At 40.9% G+C, this 21,673-nt stretch overlaps 1 protein-coding gene across 1 annotated transcript in view; it reads left to right on the top strand.

Annotated features, from left to right (window-relative positions):
• Positions 1-21,673, top strand: part of LOC140200307 (progesterone receptor-like) — a 326,010-nt gene that overhangs the window by 243,102 nt on the left and 61,235 nt on the right. The window contains exon 5 of the mRNA XM_072263440.1: positions 3,199-3,343. Within this exon, the coding sequence (XP_072119541.1) occupies positions 3,199-3,343 (145 nt within the window). The remainder of the gene's footprint in view (positions 1-3,198; positions 3,344-21,673) is intronic.

Raw genomic sequence — 21,673 nt, 5'->3', positions numbered from 1 at the left:
GATATTTCAAATTTGTGGAAGACTTTGCAATATGCATCAGAAAGAGTTTTAAAAATGGTGGTATACCAAATGCTGTGCATTATTTCTCTGAGCAAAGGCATAACGGAAATAACTAAAGAGGAACAATAAACATTGAAAGATGTGGATCTAGTAAAGGTTGTATTATTATAGTGCAATGGGCGCATCTGCATCCTATTCCTCAGTGAATTAAACGTGAATATAATCGCACCAGCAGTAATGAATCTTAACACCTCATTAGTAGCAGTAAAGCCTGATTTATACTTCTGCGTCAACGCGTCGCTGTAAGTACTGTGTCGCTGCAAACCCTACGCAAAGCCGACGCGGAACCCTACGCGAGAGCCTGCGTTGCTGCGATGCGCACCTCTCCCAAAATGTAACCGCGCGTCGCAGCAACGTAGAATGCAACAGCTGTGATTGGTCCACTTGGTAGCATCTCATTTCATCCTACGCTGCAATAGCTTCCCATTGGGCGACTGAAGGGCAGGTAAGGAACTCGGGCTGCAATGCTTTCCATAAAGCTTTACAGAGCTCCAAAATTATGGAGGAGGCATTTCGCTTTTACAAAAAAAAGACACTCGCGTCTTGTTTACCCCGAGAAAGACTACCATGACCATGAAGCCTTGTGTGGGCAGGTGAGTGTGCATGCGTGACTTGCGCGAATTGCAGAGCGACGCAGACACACCAACGCGAAGGTATAAATGCTCACAACACACATAGGCCACTTGCGTAGGTTACGGCGTCCAGTTGACGCAGAAGTATAAATAGAAACCATAGAAACGATAGAAACTACAGCACAGAAACAGGCCCTTTGGCCCTTCAGGCTTAAGAGTGATTACAGGGACTATCTTAGAGCCCTACTTTGTACCTGTTGGATCTCTGAGGTAGATACTGTTTGTTGAAGTCACCTACTGTGTTCAGGATGCATCTGGTGAATTAACTGGGTCGAAGTCTTCGTCACAGTATAGTGATCACTTTGTGGCATGCGTTTAAATAAATTCTGTAGATAGCTTTTCTTAGTTTGAAAGGCTGGCTTTTACAATCTAACTGAAAAGACATCTGAGGTCATTTATGATGCTAATCCTCTGCTACTGGCATTCTGCATTTCTCTCTGCTCTTTGCTCACCTTTTGAGACCAATTACAACACTTGGAAGAGCATATTTCTAATATAGAGTGGATGGGAATCAATTATACTGATATGCTGATTTAAACTCCGATAAAGAGCTTGGAGTCATTTAGAAGCAGTCTGTATGTCACACAGAGAGAGAGAAAAAAAACTTAATGCAAGGGACTTTTTCCTTACCGTTATTCTCATATTTTGAAACAAAATATGGTTAGGTTGATTTTCTTGCCATGTGGTTAAAAAAGCTGAATTCTGCAAAAAGAACAAAATATTTTATTTGCCCAGTAACTGCACGCTCTATTGTGATTAAGATACCAATGTACTGTAAAGATACAACCTGTAATCTCCATGTCATCCCACAGTTTCTTGTTACCCTATACCTCATGTTATATACCACTGTAAAGATGCATTGCTGCTCATTTTTATTTAGGGTCCCTCATATTATTAAAGATTGTGTACTTAGAGTTACTGCTATGTCACATTTTCCATTATTATATGTCACTTCCTGCAAAAATTTCAACAAAAGTATTAATTAATCAACATTAGTGTTCTTTATATCCCTTCTAACATCTTGCATGGATCTATATTCCGCAAGGATTCCATCTAAGTACCAGGTCAGTGCCAATGCAGTTCTCTCCAGGTCTTAATATGTAATTAATACTGTTGATTCCAGTTAATTGAGCCATTGGTTAATCAGGGCAGCCTCTTATTTGGGACAACTCTTAAAGAACAAAAACAAATCAAGAAAATAGCCGAGATTCCCTTTGCTTATTTGAAACACTGTGTCACTGTATTGGGACAGGAGGCTGCTGTCAAACAGTTTCTAACTAGCATCAATTGCATGCACATCGTGTGGCTGTTAGACACTAAACTGTGCTTAGAGCGAGCAGTTTTTATATAGTGTCACATTCGTGTGCTTCTGTTCAAAAAGCAGTGATTTTTGTCACACATTGTTAGCAAGAAAATCAGCAGTAAGACAATTCAGTACTGTTTTGCTCACTGTTGTTTCAAGCATTTAGTCTTGGAGATGCCAGACTGCAAGGAATGAAAATGAAATTATTTCACTACTTCAATAAGTTAGGAACTACAAAAAATTTGAAGGTATCAGCAAGCATCTTGCATGTTACAATAAAAAAGAAGATTGGAGGATACAATCATCAAAAACATTGTTTGAAGGCACTCCGTTATTTGTACTAGGTGTCCATGCTAACTTTGTTCACTTACAGTCAATCAAAAGAACGTGGCAGCATACACCGGAGGAATTCTTCCTTAGTAAATAATAGGAACCAATACACAGTTTTATAGTACTGTAGTAGTTTTGGTAGAGTTCTAATTTGTTCTGTATTTCATTGAAATACATAATTAGTTACTCAGTTAAATAGTGGTTTGTCTTTTTTATACCTTTTCTAAGCCATTTCCATGAATATTCTGTTAATTGGGGCAGCCACTTAATTGGACCAAAATGTACTGGTCCTGATGAATCCACTGTGTTTAAAATTGTGGAAGAAAGTGGCATTTAGTAATTGGAAATAAAGCATAGCAATAACTCTTGAGTATACAACCCTCACTAAAATGAGGGAATTTCCAATAAACCATGGCCTTTCTGCAGTGGAACTATTTGAAATCAGTTGGACAAGAAACACTACATCTTTCTGCTTCCAAACCCGAGATGGCACAAAGGGTAAAGCTTGCTTATTGCAACAATAACAACTGACTATGCTATTTTTGATAAGTTTAAATAATCGTTATTAGATGACTGACTGGTGAGAAAAAAAGGTGGAAATTTTTTGAAAATTATCAGAGCCATAATTTCAGCCTTTAGAAGTAAAGGCTTCAGATCAATGGGACTTTTATCAAGTTAAATTAAGTCACTCTAAATTGCAGGTGAGCAAACCATCAGTTTTAATAAATTACCCACAGAGGAGTGGTAAAGTGTGATGATTTATTGGCTCTAAAAGCAAGTGTATGTTTTTTTAAACTCTACCTACTGTACATTCCTGTCAATAGTGCTAGCAACAAGAACATTTCTTTTTAATATTGCCTTATGTGCTTACAGGATTTCGGAATTTGCATATAGATGACCAAATGACCCTTATTCAGTACTCATGGATGGGTTTGATGGTATTTGCAATGGGATGGCGGTCATATAAGCACGTTAAAGGAAAAATGCTGTACTTTGCTCCAGATCTGATTTTTAATGAGTGAGTAAATGCATCCTTTTGTTTTCCCTAAATTTATACAAATTTGGTGTCATGGTTTGCACATTCAGAACAGGTTATGATTTGAAGTCTGAAGTAATAGTCTGGTCATTATTGACTAAGTTGAGCCAACTTCTAATGAACCCATTCCTGGTTCAGATTGTGATGAAATTTTGCATTTTTATGGGTAATTGTGGAATTCTGACTCAAGCTTCAGATTAGATTTTAGTACATCTGAGGTCTTGCTGAGTGGAACACAGATGTGCTGCACAATGGAACTGAAGGCACCTTGCATCTGATCTAGGGAGGGCGGGTTGATTTGAGGAAGGTAGCTCCATTCATTTAAAAGGTACTGTTACCCTTTTGGTAGAAGCAAAGCTCGGGTAAGTACTTAGAAGTATTTTTCTTTATTTTATATGGCCATAAGACTTAGGAGCAAATTAGGCTATTCGGCCCATCAAGCCAACTCTGCCATTTCATCATGACTGAACGATTTCTCTCTCAATCCCTATCTCTTGCCTTCTCCGCGTAACTTTTCATACCTTGACCAATCAAGAATCTATCAACTTCTTCTTTAAGTACACCCAATCACCTGGCCTCCATAGCCATCCTTGGCAATAAATTCCGCAGATTCACCAACTTCTGGCCGAAGAAATTGCGCCTAATTTCCATTCTATCTAAATGGACGCCCCTGTATTCTGAGGCTGTGGCCTCTGGTCCTGGATTCGCCCAACATAGGAAACATCCTCTCCATATCCACCCTATCTAGGCCTTTCAATGTTCAATGCGATCCCCCTTCATTTTTCTAAATTTCAGTGAATAAAAGCCCAGAGACATCAATACCTCATCATATGATAAGCCCGGAATAATTCCTGGAATCAGTCTCATGAACCTCCTCTGAATCTTCTCCAATCTCAGCACCTCCTTTCTTAAATAAGCAGCCCAAAATTGCTCAGACTACTCCAAGTGAGGCCTCACTAGTGCCTTATAAAGCCCCAGCATTACATCCTTACTTTTATATTCCAGTCCTCTCAAAATGAATGCTAGCATTGCATTTGCCTTCCTCACCACTGACTCAACCTGCAAATTAACCTTTAGGGATTCTAGCACAAGTACTTCCAATTCCCTTCACACCTCAGATTTTTGAATTTTCTGCTCAGTTAGAAAATAGTCTATGCTTTTATCCTTTCGATCAAACTGTATGACCATGCACTTCCAGACACTGTATTCCATTTGCCACTTCTTTGCCCATTTTCCTAGTCTGTCAAAGTGCTTCTGCAGCCCCTCCCTCCCCCGTTACCTTCATCCAAATCATTGACATACAATGTAAAAAGAAGTGGTCCCAACACTGACCCCTATGGAAAACTACTGTCACCAGCAGCCAACCGGAGAAGGCTCCTTTTATCCCCACTCTTAGCCTCCTACCAATCAGCCAAAGGTCCAGAGAAAACAGGATCTCCCAGTGGCCACACATTTTAATTCCACATCCCATTCCCATTCTGATATGTCTATCCACGGCCTCCTCTACTGTAAACATGAAGCCACACTCAGGTTGGAGGAACAACACCTTATATTCAGTCTGGGTAGCCTCCAACCTGATGACATGAACATTGACTTCTCAAACTTCCACTAATGCACTACCTCCCCATCATAACCCATCCATTATTTATTTATTTATATACATGCATTCTTTTTCTCTCTCTCCTTTTTCTCCCTCTGTCCCTCTCACTATACTCCTTGCCCATCCTCTGGGCTTCCCCCCTCCCCCCTTTCCTTCTCCCTAGGCCTCCTGTCCCATGATCCTCTCATATCCCTTTTGCCAATCAACTGTCCAGCTCTTGGCTCCATCCCTCCCCCTTCTGTCTTCTCCTATCATTTCAGATCTCCCTCTCCCCCTCCCACTTTTAAATCTCTTACTAGCTCTTCTTTCAGTTAGTCCTGACGAAGGATCTCGGCCCAAAACGTCGACTGTACCTCTTCCTAGAGATGCTGCCTGGCCTGCTGCGTTCACCAGCAACTTTGATGTGTGTTGTTTGAAATTCCAGCATCTGCAGACTTCCTCGTCAAAGCTCCATCTGTGCTATTATCTTTCCTCAGGCTCTTATCTCGTTAAGCGAGGGGTCCCCAACCTTTTTTGCACCGCGGACCGGTTTAATATTGACAATATTCTGGTGGACTGGTCGACCGTGGGTGGAGGGGGGGGAGGGTGTAGGGTTGCCAACGGACAAGAGTAGCAGTCAAATATGGGACACTTGGGTTTACCCCGAGAAAGACTACCATGACCATGAAGCCTTGTGCAGGCACTTGTGTGCGAATGCGTGACTTGCGCATATGTGAAGTGCGCATGTGTGTACGTGCTGATATTTTTTTCCACAAATCATTTTTGGCTTAATCTTCCCGACTACACTGTACATACATTATTTCTACTTAATATAGGCTGTGTATTTATCATATCATTCCTGCTTTTACTATATGTTAGTGTTATTTTAGGTTTTATGTGTTATTTGGTATGATTTGGTAGGTTATTTTTTGGGTCTGGGATGCTCAAAGATTTTTCCCATATAAATTAATGGTAATTGCTTCTTTGCTTTACGCCATTTCAGCACGAAAGGTTTCATAGGAACGCTCTACCTTAGTGGGGGAAATACGGGACAAGGGCAGTCCCATATGGAACAAACCAATTTAGCCCAATATACGGGATGTCCCAGCAAATACGGACAGTTGGCAACCTTATATTTAAGTTCAACAGTGCATGACAGGGAATGAGGAAAGGTGCAGCTGACTCATATCGTTTCCTCACGGCCCGGTAGCACATGCTTTGCGGCCCAGTACCAGTCCGCGGCCTGGTGGTTGGGGACCGCTACGTTAAGCAACCTCATGAGTGGCACCTTGTCAAAGGCCTTCTGAAAATTCAAGTACACAACATACACTGATTCACCTTTGTCTATACTGTTTGTTACTTTCTCAAGTAATTCCAACAGATTTATTAGGCAAGATTTACCTTTAAATCTTTAAGTCCTTTAAGTCCATGCTGACTTCAGTCTATTTTATTATCTGCCTCCAAGTACTCCAAAACTACATCCTTAACAATCAAATCCAAAACCTTCCCATGCACTGAGGTCTGGCTAACTGGCCTATAATTTACTTTTTTCTGCCTCCCTGTCTCATTAAAGAGTGGATTCACATTTGCAATTGTCCAGTTCCCTGAAACCATTCCAGAATCTAATGTTTCCTGAAGGATCATTACTAATGCCTCCACAATGTCTCAAGCTGCCTCTTTCAGAACCCAGTGGGGTGGTCAGTCTGGTCCAGGTGACTTATCTACCTTCAGACTTTTCAGTTTCCAGGAGAACATAGTGACAGTAACTGCATTTTCTCCTGCCCTCTGACACTTTCGAATTTCTGGCATACCACTACAGTCTTCCACAGTGGAGACTGATGCAAGATACTTACTGTGTTCAACTGACATTTCCTTGGCCCTCATTACAACCTCTCCAGTGTCATTTTCCAGTTGTCTACGATCTACTTTCACCTTTCTTTTACTCTTTATATATCTGAAAAAAAATTTTGTATCCAGTTGGATGTTATTTGCTATGTTACTACTTTCCTTATGGCTTTTTTCTGTTGATATTTAAAGGTTTCACAACCTTCTAACTTCCCACTAATTTTTGCTCTATTACAGTATATGCCCTCTCTTCGACTTCCCTTGTCAGCCACAGTTGCATCATCCTGCCTTCAGAATACTTCTTCTTTGGGGTGTATCTATCCTGCACCTTCCCAATTACTCCCAGAAACTCCAGCCATTGCTGCTCTGCCATCATCCCTCAAGTGTACTCTTCCAATCAAATTTAGCCAGCTCCCCTCTCATGCTTCTGTAATTCCCTTTACTCCACTGTAAAACTGACACATCTGACTTTAGATTCTCCCTCACAAGTTGCAGGGTGAATTCCATCATATTATGATCACTGCCTCCTAAGGGTTCCTTTACCCTAATCTCCCGAATTAAATCTGGTTCACTGCACAATACTCAATCCAGAATCATGGATCCCCTAGTGGGCTCAACCACAAGCTGCTCTAAAAAACTATCTTATAAGCCTTCTACAAATTCTCTCTCTCGGGGTCCAACACCAACCAGATTTTTCCAATCTATCTGCATATTGAAATCCCCCATGACTATTAGAACATTGCCCTCTTTACATACTTTTTCTATTTCCCATTGTAATTTGTAGCACTCATCCTGGCTGTTGTTCACAGGCCTGTATGTAACTTCTTCAGGGTCTCTTTGCCCTTGCAGTTTCTTAACTCTGCCCACAAGGATTCTGCAAATTCCGATTTCATGTCACCTCTTTCTAATTAAATGATTTCATATTTTTCCAATGGAGCCAGACCAACCCCTCTGCCTACCTGTCTGGCTTTTTGATGCAGTGTGTATCCTTTGATGTTAAACTTCCAATTATGATCTTTCAATCATGACCCAGTGATGCTCACAATATTTTCTGTTTAATTTATTATTACTGTTTTAGTACATGTTAATTTATAAATAATATTTGTTCTTTTTTATACCTGGATCATATTGCTAAGTATTTTTGATATCAGGAAAAACTTATAAGCACTTCAGAATCTTTGAGGGTGGCATTGGCAGTTGCAGGATCTCAGATGGAGCCGATTGTGTGTCTTGGAAAACCTCTTGTATGCCAGGAATCTACTAACCTGGTATTTTCCAAACAGGAAATGTAATCCGGGCTGGCAGACAACCAGGGACAGTTTATGTGGGGATATCATACAGATGGTATAGAGAAGCAACGATGTTATTGAAATTGTTTTCTATTCGTTTTGAGCCACACACAAACAGTACTTTGGAAGTTTGAATAAAGCATTCACCTTAAGTTGCTTGGAGAAGTTAAATGATTGAAAGGCCAAAATTATTTCTGAACAAAATTACCAGCTTTTCCAAAATAAAGGAAAATAGAAAAAATAAAGGAAACGGGTAACAAATGAGAGTCAAACCCCTTGGATGGATTAAGAGGTATCACAAATTGTTGTCTATAAACCTGTTATTTTTTATGTATTACTCATTTACACTAATCTCCTTCACTAGGTTATGCTTCTTTCAGTACATTTTATTTGTCTCAGCAAAAGAAGATCCAAAGTGGGCTTCAGCTGGGTAAATTCTAGCTGATAGAGACCACATATACAATATATTTAAAAGTTATCTAAAGCAGGGGTCCCCAACCTTTTTTGCACCATGGACTGGATTAATATTGACAACATTCTTGCGGACTAGCCGACAGGGGTGGGGTGTGTTCAAGTTCAACAGTGCATGACAGGGAATGAGGAAGGATGCAGCTAACTCATATCGTTTCATATCACCAAATCGTATCATTTCCTTGCGGCCCGGTGATTGGGGACCACCGATCTAAAGCTGATTAGTTGGGAATGAAAGGAACCTGCTGATCATCCTGAATGATTCACCAGTTAACTCATTGATATTGTATATATAAAACCTAAATTAATATTGTTGTCTTGGAATTAATATTTGAGGACAGCATTGCCCTCACAACCCAGTAGTAATAATATTACACACTAACTTTGGATATCATTGCTGAAGGTGAAAAGAATATTTAATCTGGTCTCCTGCAGAGGGATTCATTCTCTGACAGTTACAGAAAGACATGCTGATGTATAGAAGCATTTTCTCCCATTTCGTCTGCTATGATTTTTTCAGAATTTCCAAGAAACATATAAATTTTCCTTTTTCAAAGAATAAAATAAACCTGAATTACAAGCAGTGGCTACTTTAAACATCAGAATGGGGAAGAAATGTGATCTAAATGACTTTAATCATTGAATGATTGTTGGTGCCAGATGGAGTGATTTGAGTATCTCAGGAACTGCTTAACTCCTGGAATTTTCATGCACATCAAACTTTAGAATTTACAGATAATGGTGCATAAACAAACAAAAAAAATATCCAGTGAGTGTCTGTTGTGTGGGTGAAAATGGCATGAGAATGAGAGAGGTCAGAGGAAAATGCTAGATTTGTTCAAGCTGGCATGAAGGGGGAAGTAACTAAATTAACCATGCATTACAACAGTGGCGAACAGAAGAGCATTTCTGAGTGCAAAATGTGTTGAACCTTGAAGTGGATGGGCTACATCAACAGAAGACCATGAACATAAACCCAATAGCTACTTTATTAGGTACAGAAGGTACCTAATAAAGTGGTCCCTGAGTATATTAACAATAATTTTAGAATTATATAACAAAACCTCTCTGTCTCCATGAGATACAGTGCATAATTGTAAATAAATAGCTGCAGAGAAGCCATTACACAAGTTGCTAATAAAGTTTAACACACAAATTGGGAGCAAGCAAACATGAAGCAAGACCAAACTCATGCTAAGTTATTTATGTTATATTGATACGTTAATGATTCTGTCATGACATAGGCACAGACATCCAGCACAAAACTACAACAGATAATGGGGATAGAGCTGGCATTTTTTTTTCAATAATCCTCCTGACCACTTTCTCTCCTAGTGTACCACAGTACTAATTTTATAACTCATTATTACTACACAATAAACTAAGATGAATCTTATGGTCTTAAAGAAGTGTCTGCAAAGTTTACCTCAGAGGGCAGTAGCCTTTTCTAAGTATTTCCCTTGGGTGGCTGTTAGCTGTATTTCTACAGTAAAGCAGGACCCAGGAAGTTTATTTCATTGGATTATGTTACTCAGCCATAATAAGCAGTTTCCTGTTACACATTACAGAGTAGGGTAACTGGTAACTGGTAACTGCCGACATCATTGCATTTTGACTCAACCTATACATCATTCCCGCACTTTCTCTCTTACTTCAAACCTGATGTATTTCCCTATGCCGTTATTGGCAAAGGGTCACAGTCCCAAAATATCAACTGTATTCCTTTTCAACTGTTGCCTGGTCTGCTGAGTATTTCCAGTATTTTTTATGTTTTTGTTACCAATATTTATGGTTTTCATCTGCAGTTGCACTCATTGATGTGTCAAAAATGCCCTTAACTCAGTAGAATTTCTAATCCTAACAGAATCTTACACATCCAGTCTGTGCAATCTACCAATCTAACCACCATGTAATGAGACCATCAAGATTAAATATTTAATAATGCAACAACTTCTGTGAAAACATTTTCCATATGCTATGATCCCACCCAAATTTCTAAATTCCCTCAGGCAACTTCCTTCACTATTCACGATCTTAGCAATTTTTTGCGACATTATGAACCAAATCTCTTACATTCTCATCCCAGTAACTTCTGTAACAAACAACAAAGGTCTCAGTACCAATCCCCCTGGCATGCAACTTGTAACAGACTTCCAGGCAGAAAACACTCCATTAACTACTATCCTCTGCATCTTATCTCCAAGCCAATTTTTGATCCACTTCACCAACATGCCTTAACTTTCCAGACCAGCCTACTATGTGGGACCTTGTCAAAAGCTTTACCAGAGTTCATGTAAACCAGATCTACCATTCTACTTGTCCTGCTTAAATTGATCAAATGGAGGGGTCCAGCATAGTTTTGCTACCATGTGGTTTAAAGTAAAATAATCCTGAATTTGAAATAATTTAATTGTCTAAAATCATTTGGGCCTCCTTAAACTTAATTCTTTCTATTTCCAGGTGAAATTGCATCAACTGGGAATTTAAACTAGGTCACTAGTAGTCAGGTCATCAACATGCAAAGTATTCAAGAAGGATCTAGTGCTTTCTCAGCATATATGACAAACTCTTCTCGAGCTTCCAGCCGAGTATAGGTATTGATTTTAACTAACATTTTGATGACAAACTCTGCCATCTTCTTCAAGAAAGATGCCTGGGCATGTCCGATACAGTGGTATTTATACACCCATCATCCATCCCTCCTGATTAGTTAGTCCTCATCCAATCAGTTTTCCACTCTCCCACCTTGTTTACAATCGAATTCCAGTTCTTACTTAAGGTGAGACTTTCGTCTTTGTTAAAATGCTTTTCCTCTGGTTTTATTTAAATGGCTTCCTTCACCAGGTAGTCCCCAAAGCTATTGGCACAGTAGATTTGTGCCTTTGAAGTCAATCCTATACGCTCTGTTACCACCAATTTCTCTGGGTAACCCAAATAGACACACCTCCTGTGCTCTTTGATGTGGGTTTCTACCATGCAGATATACGCTGCTCCGCATTCACAGTGAATCCTATGAATGCCAGCCATATGGAGTCCCAAATCACATTTCACCCGCATAACCCGGGATTTCAGCTTCCTTACGGGTTTGCGATTGGTACTAAACTGGTATTTCTTCAGGATCCTGGTGATCCTTCCAGAAACCATGGAAATATAGGGAAGACAGGCGGTAGTGATGGGAGAAGCACTCAATGTTGGGAGGCATGATGGTGGCTGTTATTGTTGAGGTAGAAGTCAGTGTGAGTGGTTTTCCCATAGACACCATGTCTGAGGCTACCTTCTAAATTTGGTTGTATTAGAATGTCCAGGAATGGGAGGCAACCATTCTTCTCCATCTCCATCGTAAATTTAATGTTTGTATGTATACTGTTCAGATGGTCATGGAACTGTTGGACTCCATGGGCCCACACTATGAAGGTGTCATCGACATATCTGAAGAAGCGTTTGGGGCGTGAGGGCAATGATCTCAGAGCCCTCTCCTTAAAGTTCTCCATGTAGAAATTAGCAATAGCCGGTGACAATGGCCACTCCGCCCATTTGATCATTGTAATTCCCCTTATAGAGAGAGATGATGTAAGAGTGTGTTCAAAAATGTCAATGGTACCATTATCAAACCTTGAACACAGAAGGACTAAGCTGATCCTTAATGGGAAGTCTTGTGAACAGGGACACCAAATGGAAATTGACCATTATGTCCTCCGGGTTCAAAGTTTGATAAGGGTACTATTGTTTTTTTTGTTTTTTTGAACACACCCTTATATCAATGTACTTCCTCTGTAACAGCCCCCATCTTACCTCCCAACATGGAGCGGTTCATTCTGCTTTGTTTAACCGTGCAAAAACTATTTCAGAATCAGAGTGTCTCCATGAGGAAACAAGACAATTATGCACATTGTTCCTACAGAACGGCTACAAGGTGAAGTTAATTAATAAGGCCCTTAAAAGGGCTGATGAAAAAAAAATTTAAAAACCTAACAACAAGGAGGAACCCATTGCTACTGCCTGTCTTCCCTATATTTCCATGGTTTCTGGGAGGATCGCTGGGATCCTGAAGAAATATCAGATTAATATCATCTAGGACCCATAAAGAAGCTCAAATCACAGCTTAAGTCAAAGATGAACTGGGACTCAGAATGGCTGACATTTACAGGATTCCCTGTGAATGCGAGGCAGCGTATATCAGCCAGGTGTGATGCATGGTGAAAACCCGCATCATGGAGCACAGGAGGTGTATCCATCTGGGTTACCCGGAAAAATCTAACTAATGCTAATGGCTTTTGGGACCACCTGGTAAAGGAAACTATTGAAATAAAACTAGAGGAAAAGAATTTTAACGAATTGAAAGATTGGCTGTTAGTAAAAACTGGAATTTGATCATAAACAAGCTGGGAGAGTGGAAAACTGATTGGATGTGGACTATATAAATACCACTGGACAGCTCTAGACTAGACATGCCCAGGCATCATCCCTGATGACAATACAGAGTTTGTCATTGAAACATCAGTTAAAATCAATACCTGGAAGCCCGTTAAGCGTTTATTCATGCAAAGTATTCCTTTCTGCCTTTTGATACTCTTTTAGCTTCAAGCAAAACAAAAAGCAAAAAGCAAAGCACACAGAAATTTGACAAGTGGACATTGTTAAGATGTCTGGGATGCCTAACATTCAGTAGACCAGAACACAAGAAGTACCGCAGGTGCTGGAAATCCAGAGTAAAACGCTCAAAGTGCTTGGAGATACTCAGCAGGTCAGGCAGCATTTATGGAGGGGAATAAAGAACTGACATTTCAGGCTGAGACTCTGCATCAAGGCAAAGGGCCTAGATGAGGAATTTTGATGTTTTATTTCAAATTTTCAGGACATACAGCTTTCATTCATTTTTCCATGTTGAGTTGTCACTCTTCCCAACAGAGAAAAAAACATTTTGCTGGATCTAGTAGTGCTGTACTCTCATTATGAATAAGAAAGCATGCTATATTAGTGAGATGCCCAGTGACTTGGGACCATCTGCATCATGGGAGAAGGTTAATGAACAGGTACCAAGGGCAAAACGGTCTATCTGGCTATGATTCTGATAAGTGCCTGGTAATGTTGAATAAGCTGCACAAAAGCAATTAGCAGATGAAAGATAATGCTTTTATATGGTGCATGTCATTTTATTATAAGACTATAAGACCATAAGACATAGAAACAGCATTTTGCCGTTTGGTTCCACCATTTCACTATGGCTGATGTATTATCCCTCTCCACACCATTCTCCTGCTTTCTCCCTGTAACCTTTGATGTCCTTACTAAATAAGACACTATCAACCTTCTTTTTAATGTACTGAATGCTTGGCCTCCATAGCCATCCGTGGCAATGAATTTCATAGATTCACCAACCACAGGCTAATGAAATTCCTCCTCATTTCTGTTCTGAAGGGACAGCCTTGTACTCTGAGGCTGTACCTTCTGATTCTAGACTCCCCCACAATAGGAAGCATCCTCTCTATGTCCACTCTATCTAGTCCTTTCAATATTCGAGAGGTTTCAATGAGAACCGCCCCTCAGTTTTCTAAACTACAGTGAGTACAGGCCATAAGCCAACAAATGCTCCTCAAATGTTAACACGTACATTCCCAGAATCATTCTCATAACCATCAGTCTTGCATTCATCATCCTTTTCAATTTTGCTCCCATGCTACCAGAACTTAAATTCTGTTCCCTTTCTAAACTTTTAGTCTTTTTATTTATTCTGGAATTTTGCCCTATCATCCATCTATCCTTCCATACATTGCATCTACTTGTATTCCAACTGCCCCATCACCTGCCCTATCACTCCCACTCCCATCCTCCTGCCAAATTACTTTACACCCTTTCCAACAGCTCCAGCAAATCTGCCCATAAGGATACCTATCCCCCATGTGTTCAAGAGTAATCCATCCTTCGTGAACACGGCATACTTTCCCCAGAAGAGATCCAAATGCAAAGTAATTTGTACATTTTTGCACGAAAATTATTTTGTCAAAGACTACACAAAGCAATGCTGCGAATAACAATGAGAAAAAAACTTTTGATTGATGTGATTGACCGAAATAAATGATGTCCAGATAGAGACACCTTCTATACTTTCAGTACATTTCTTACAAGAAAAGAATAGGCTGACAATACTTAGAAAATAGTAAGAGGATTCAGAAATGAAAAGTCTACAAAACCAATCATTTTGCAAATTATGCACATTTTCATGTCTTCAAATGGTAAAACCAGTCATACACCAGCCTTTAGAAAATGATCTTATTTCTAATTTTCTTTAAATTCTGACCAATGGTATAAATTATGTCAGTTGGTACTTCAGATAGCAATTTATGTGTTGCAGTGGACTGATTTAGTCACACAGTCACAGAATCATTATGAAACCGAAAGAGACTTTCAAGTTCATACTGGCTGTATTTAAGACCAATGTATGCTCCACCCTTTCCCAAGAACCCTACAAATGTTTTTTTCTCTCCTCAGGTCCTATCGGAATGCCACAATTACCCCTGACTACCAATACTACCCCTACAGAGCATTCCAAACCCTAATTATTCACTGGATACAATTTTTTCCCCTAAGGACTTCCACTGAACACTTCCCTTTAATCAAAAAAAATCCTCCTTACTTTTACTGGGGTAATTTTCTATCCACATTGTTCTAGCCCTTTTTAATTCCTGATCTTGAGGAAGCTTTTTGAAAGAGTATTTCAGCAAATGTTTTTTGGGAGTACACTTGTAGCATTTCAATGGATGTTTCAATGATGCTCATCCACTTCTTTTAAAACTCTGTCAAGTAGTTAAACATGATTCAGAGAAGGAGGTCTGAGAATTGGAGCGGGAGTGCTGCGGGAGCCATTTTGATTTTTTTCTTCTTATCATCGGAGTTAAGAGAGGCAGGACTGCGCAGGCGTGTGATGTCGGGCAGTGAAGCACAGAAAAGTTAAAAGGTCAGAAATCCTGATTCAAGTTTAATTCAGAGAAGGAAGTCTGAGAATCGGAGCAGGAGTGCGGCAGGAGCCATTTTGATTTTTTCTTATCATCGGAGTTAAGAAAGGCAGGACTGCGCAGGTGTGTGACGTCAGGCAGTGAAGCGTGGAAGATTTAAAAGGAACTCAGACTTATACAGCGAGCAGCATCGTTTTATGGGCGGCGGAGTGAGCCAGGAGCAGAGTGAAGGCTTAAGGGCTTTGGCTCAACGGGCTTAGGCTGAAACGGGTGAGGCAAAGTAGGTTTGGTTTTCAATTTTTCCTGTTATTTGAGGAAAGGGGGAAGTATGAGTGTGAGGATAGCTTGTTGTTCTCGGTGTCGGATGTGGGAGGTCCCGGAGTCTCCTAGCCTCCTGGACGTCCACATCTGCACTAGGTGCGCCAAGCTGCAGCTTCTAAGGGACCATGTTAGGGAACTGGAGCTGCAACGCGATGACCTTCGTCTGGTCAGGGAGAGTGAGGAGTTGATAAAGAGGAGTTACAGGCAGGTGGTTACACCGGGGCCACGGGAGGCAGACAAGTGGGTCATGGTGAGGAGGGGGAAACGGGAAGTGTCAGATACTAGAGAGTACCCCAGTGGCTGTGCCCCTTGACAATATGTATTCCTGTTTGAGTACTGTTGGGGGGGACTGCTTACCTGGGGAAAGCAACAGTGGCCGTGCATCCGGCACAGATTCCGGCCCTGTAGCTCAGAAGGGTAGGGAAAGGAAGAGGAGGGCAGTAGTAATACTATCGTTAGGGGGTCAGATAGGCGTTTCTGTGGACTCATTCAGGAGACCTGGATAGTAGCTTACATCCCTGGTGCCAGTGTCCGGGATGTTTCTGATCGCGTCCAAGATATCCTGAAGTGGGAGGGTGAGGAGCCAGGGGTTGTGGTACATATGGGTACCGATGACATTGGTAGGAAAAGGGAGAATATAGGGAGTTAGGAAGGGAGTTGAGAAGAAGGACTGCAAAGGTAGCAATCTCAGGATTACTGCCTGTGCCACGCGACAGTGAGATTAGGAATGCAATGAGGTGGAGGATAAATGTGTGACTGAGGGATTGGAGCAGGGGGCAGGGATTCAAGTTTCTGGATCATTGGGACCTCTTTTGGTGCAGGTGTGACCCGTACAAAAAGGACGGGTTGTACTTGAATCCTAGGGGGACCAATATCCTGGCGGGGAGATTTGCGAAGGCTAGTGGGGAGACTTTAAACTAGAATGGTTGGGGGGTGGGAATCAAAATGAAGAGACTAGGAGTGAGGTTAGTTCACAAATAGAGAAAGCTAGTAGACAGTGTGTGAGGGAGGATAGGCAGGGGACAGAGAATGGGAGCACTCAGACTGAAGATGTAGGGGAGAAGGAAGAAGAAGATAACAAAGTTGTTTGCACCATTAGGGATAAACAGAGAGTAAGAGGTGAAGAGTTTCTTAAATGCATCTATTTTAATGCTAGGAGCATTGTAAGAAAGGTGGATAGCTTAGAGCATGGATTGATACCTGGAAATATGATGTTGTAGCTATTAGTGAAACATGGTTGCAGGAGGGGTGTGATTGGCAACTAAATATTCCTGGATTTCGTTGCTTCAGGTGTGATGGAATAAGAGGGGCAAGAGGGGGAGGTGTTGCATTGCTTGTCAGAGAAAATATTACAGCGGTGCTTTAGCAGGATAGATTAGAGGACTCGTCTAGGGAGGCTATTTGGGTGGAATTAAGGAATGGGAAAGGTGTAGTAATGCTTATAGAGGTGTGTTATAGACCACCTAATGGGGAGCGAGAATTGGAGGAGCAAATTTGTAAGGAGATAGCAGATATTTGTAGTAAGCACAAAGTTGTGATTGTGGGAGATTTTAATTTTCCACACAGAGACTGGGAAACCCATTCTGTAAAAGGGCTGGATGGTTTGGAGTTTGTAAAATGTGTGCAAGATAGTTTTTTGCAGAAATACATAGAGGTACCAACTAGAGAAGGGGCAGTGTTGGATCTCCTGTTAGGGAATGAGATAGGTCAGGTGACAGAGGTATTTGTGGGGGAGCACTTCAGGTCCAGTGATCACAATGCCATTAGTCTCAATATAATTATGGAGAAGGATAAGACTGGACCCAGAGTTGAGATTTTAAATTGGAGAAAGGCTAACTTTGAGGAGATGTGAAAGGATTCAGAAAGAGTGGATTGAGACAATTTGTTTTATGGGAAGGATGTAATAGAGAAATGGAGGTCATTTAAAGGTGAAATTTTGAGGGTACAGAATCTTTATGTTCCTTTTAGGTTGAAGGGTAAGGTTAAAAGTTTGAGAGAGCCATGGTTTTCAAGGGATATTGGAAAATTTGTTTGGAAAAAGAGAGAGATCTACAATAAATATAGGCAGCTTGGAGTAAATGAGGTGCTCGAGGAATATAAAGAATGTAAAAAGAAACTTAAGAAAGAAATCAGAAAAGCTAAAAGAAGATATGAGGTTGCTTTGGCAAGTAAGGTGAAAATAAATCCAAAGGGTTCCTACAGTTATATTAATAGCAAAAGGATAGTGAGGGATAAAATTGGTCCCTTAGGGAATCAGGGTGGATGGCTATGTGTGGAACCAAAAGAGATGGGGGAGATTTTGAACAATTTCTGTTCTTCGGTATTCACGAAGGAGAAGGATATTGAATTGTGTAAGCTAAGAGAAACAAGTATGGTAGTTGTAGAAACTATGATGATTAAAGAAGAGGAAGTACTGCTGCTTTTAAGGAATATAAAAGTGGATAAGTCTCCAGGTCCTGACAGGATATTCCCTAGGACCGTGAGGGAAGTTAGTGTGGAAATAGCAGGGGCTCTGACAGAAATATTTCAAATGGCATTAGAAACGGGGATGGTGCCGGAGGTTTGGCGTATTGCTCATGTGGTTCCATTGTTTAAAAAGGGTTCTAAGAGTAAACCCAGCAATTATCAGCCTGTGAGTTTGATGTCAGTGGTGGGTAAATGGATGGAAAGTATTCTTAGAGATGGTATATATAATTATCTGGATAGACAGGGTCTGATTAGGAACAGTCAACATGGATTTGTGTGTGGAAAGTCATGTTTGACAAATCTTATTGAATTTTTTGAAGAGGTTACTAGGAAAGTTGACGAGGGTAAAGCGGTGGATATTGTCTATATGGACTTCAGTAAGGCCTTTAACAAGGTTCCACACAGAAGGTTAGTTAGGAAGGTTCAATCGTTAGGTATTAATATTGACGTAGTAAAATGGATTCAGCAGTGGTTGGATGGGAGACGCCAGAGAGTAGTGGTGGATAACTGTTTGTCAGATTGGAGGCCAGTGACTAGTGGTGTGCCTCAGGGTACTGGGTCCAATGTTGTTTGTCATACATATTAATGATCTGGATGATGGGATGGTAAATTGGATTAGTAAGTATGCAGATGATACTAAGATAGGTGGAGTTGTGGATAATGAAGTAGGTTTTCAAAGCTTGCAGAGAGATTTAGGTCAGTTGGAAGAGTGGACTGAAAGATGGCAGATGGAGTTTAATGCCGATAAATGTGAGGTGCTACATTTTGATAGGACTAATCAATATAGGACATTTAAAAATGCAAACACGAGGAATTCTGCAGATGCTGGAAATTCAAGTAACACACATCAAAGTTGCTGGTGAACGCAGCAATCAGGCAGCATCTCTAGGAGGAGGTACAGTCGACGTTTCGGTCCGAGACCCTTGTCTAGGAAGAGGTACAGTCAACATTTCGGACTGAGACCCTTGTCTCGGCCCGAAACGTCGACTGTACCTCTTCCTAGAGATGCTGCCTGGCCTGCTGCGTTCACCAGCAACTTTGATGTGTGTTGCAATATAGGACATACATAGTAAATGACAATAAAAGAGGACTGCGTGTCCTCATAATCTAATCTAATCTAAATGGTAGGGCATTGAAGAATGCTGTAGAACAGAGGGATCTAGGAATAATGGTGCATAGTTCCCTGAAGGTGGAATCTCATGTGGATAGGGTGGTGAAGAAAGCTGTTGGTATGCTGGCCTTTATAAATCAGAGCATTGAGTATAGGAGTTGGGATGTAATACTGAAATTGTACAAGGCATTAGTAAGGCCAAATTTGGAGTATTGTGTACAGTTCTGGTCACCGAATTATAGGAAAGATGTCAAGAAAATTGTGAGAGTACAGAAAAGATTTACTAGAATGTTACCTGGGTTTCAGCACCTAAGTTACAGAGAAAGATTGAACAAGTTGGGTCTTTATTCTTTGGAGCGTAGAAGGTTGAGGGGAGACTTGATAGAGGTATTTAAAATTATGTGGGGCATAGATAGAGTTGACGTGGATAGGCTTTTTCCATTGAGAGTGGGGGAGATTCAAACAAGAGGACATGAGTTGAGAGTTAAAGGGCAAAAGTTTAGGGGTAACATGAGGGGGAACTTCTTTACTCAGAGAGTGGTAGCTGTGTGGAACGAGCTTCCAGCAGAAGTGGTTGAGGCAGGTTCGATGTTGTCATTTAAAGTTAAATAGGATAGCTAAATGGACAGGAAAGGAATGGAGGGTTAAGGGCTCAGTGCAAGTCAGTGGGACTAGGTGAGAGTAAGAGTTTGGCACGGACTAGAAGGGCCGAGATGGCCTGCTTCCGTGCTGTAATTGTTACATGGTTATATGATTTTCCTTTAATAAATCAGTGTTATCTTTAATCAATCTACGCTTAGCCAAGCAACTGCTAATTCTGTGTGTGATACACTGGGAGTTGTTGTTTGGGCACAAGGGCCATAGCTGCATTAAATCATCTATAGTTTTCATTGGCAAACCTTTCCTCTTCCAACTCCAAACTTCCTGGACACATTAGAACAGGAATGTACTCAACATTTGACATAATCTGACCTGAATTCACCTATATCCATTGCTCAATTGTTTTTCACTTTTCAGCTTATCAGAATCCAGAATGTGCAGCCCTTTATTGCCTCAACATCCCCTTTCAGCCTCTGTCTCTTCTGCTCCATTCCCTCTCTCTACCAGGCTACGTCAGCACATCAACCCCTTCTCATCTGGTCCCACCTTCTGTTGGCCAGTTCCTGCCTCACGTCACCTCTCTGTATTGAATATCTCACCTCTACACTCTTAGGCCTGATGCAGGATCTTAACCTGAAACATTGAAATTCTCTCTGCCTCTATAGATGTTGCCTGAGCCATTGAGTTACTCCAGCAGTTAGTTTTTTTTGCACCAGTTTCCAGCATCTGCAGTCTCTTGTCTCTCAACATGACTCACTCAACTGAACTTGGATTATGCTACAGATTCTGTACCAAAGCATTGGATTGGGATACTTTGAACACTTGAAAAGACAACCTGCCTCCAAAAGGAATATTTGTCTCCTTCCTGAGAGAGGCTGAGAAAATAAGGCGGTTCAGCAGAAATCCCATTCTGTTAGAGATAACTCTTCAATTACTTTTACAGAGAGTAGCTGGCAATGGAAATGAGCACTGTGGGTTGTTCTGTGCTGTACATTTTCTCTAATTTATCGTTGTGAGACAATCACAGCTAACTATCTCCATTTGATTTACAAATGGAAAAGAATTCCATTTTATCAGTGGGAAACTGGCCTTTAAAGGCATAGATGCATATGAAAGCCTGCTACCCTTGTGGTAATAATGGAATCCTCATCATGAGCCACAGTAGCAGAGGGGCTTGGAGTCATGGTGGCACAGTGGTTAACATGATGGTAGTACAGCTGGGAGCTTTCTGCAAAGAGTTGGTATGTTCTCCCCATGACCACATGGGTTTCCTCCAGGTACTCCAGTTTTTACCCACAGTCTAAAGGTGTAGCAATTAGTAGGGTAATTGATCATTGTAAATTGTCCTGTGATTAGGCCAGTGTTAACTCGATGCGCTGTTGGTTGGTGAAGCTCATTGGGCCGGAAGGGCCTGTCTGCACTGTATATCTAAATAAGTAAAACCATGCAGATATCTTTGGTGTTATCTTCATTGAAAAGGCTTTAATTTTGATGAGTGGTTCCTGGGAACAATTATTTTCCTGACTCAATAAAGCTCTAAGAAGAATGAGGGGAGACCTTATAGAAACATTTCGAATGTTGAAAGGCATGGACAGAGTGGATGTGGCAAAGTTGTTTCCCATGATGGGGGAGTCTAGTACGAGAGAGCAAAACTTAAGGATTGAAGGGCGCCCATTC

Source organism: Mobula birostris, chromosome 7 (assembly GCF_030028105.1).
Source record: "Mobula birostris isolate sMobBir1 chromosome 7, sMobBir1.hap1, whole genome shotgun sequence".
In the NCBI taxonomy this organism is placed as follows: domain Eukaryota; kingdom Metazoa; phylum Chordata; class Chondrichthyes; order Myliobatiformes; family Myliobatidae; genus Mobula; species Mobula birostris.
Note: the sequence above shows the minus strand (reverse complement) of the source record. Positions and strands in the feature narration are given on the sequence as shown.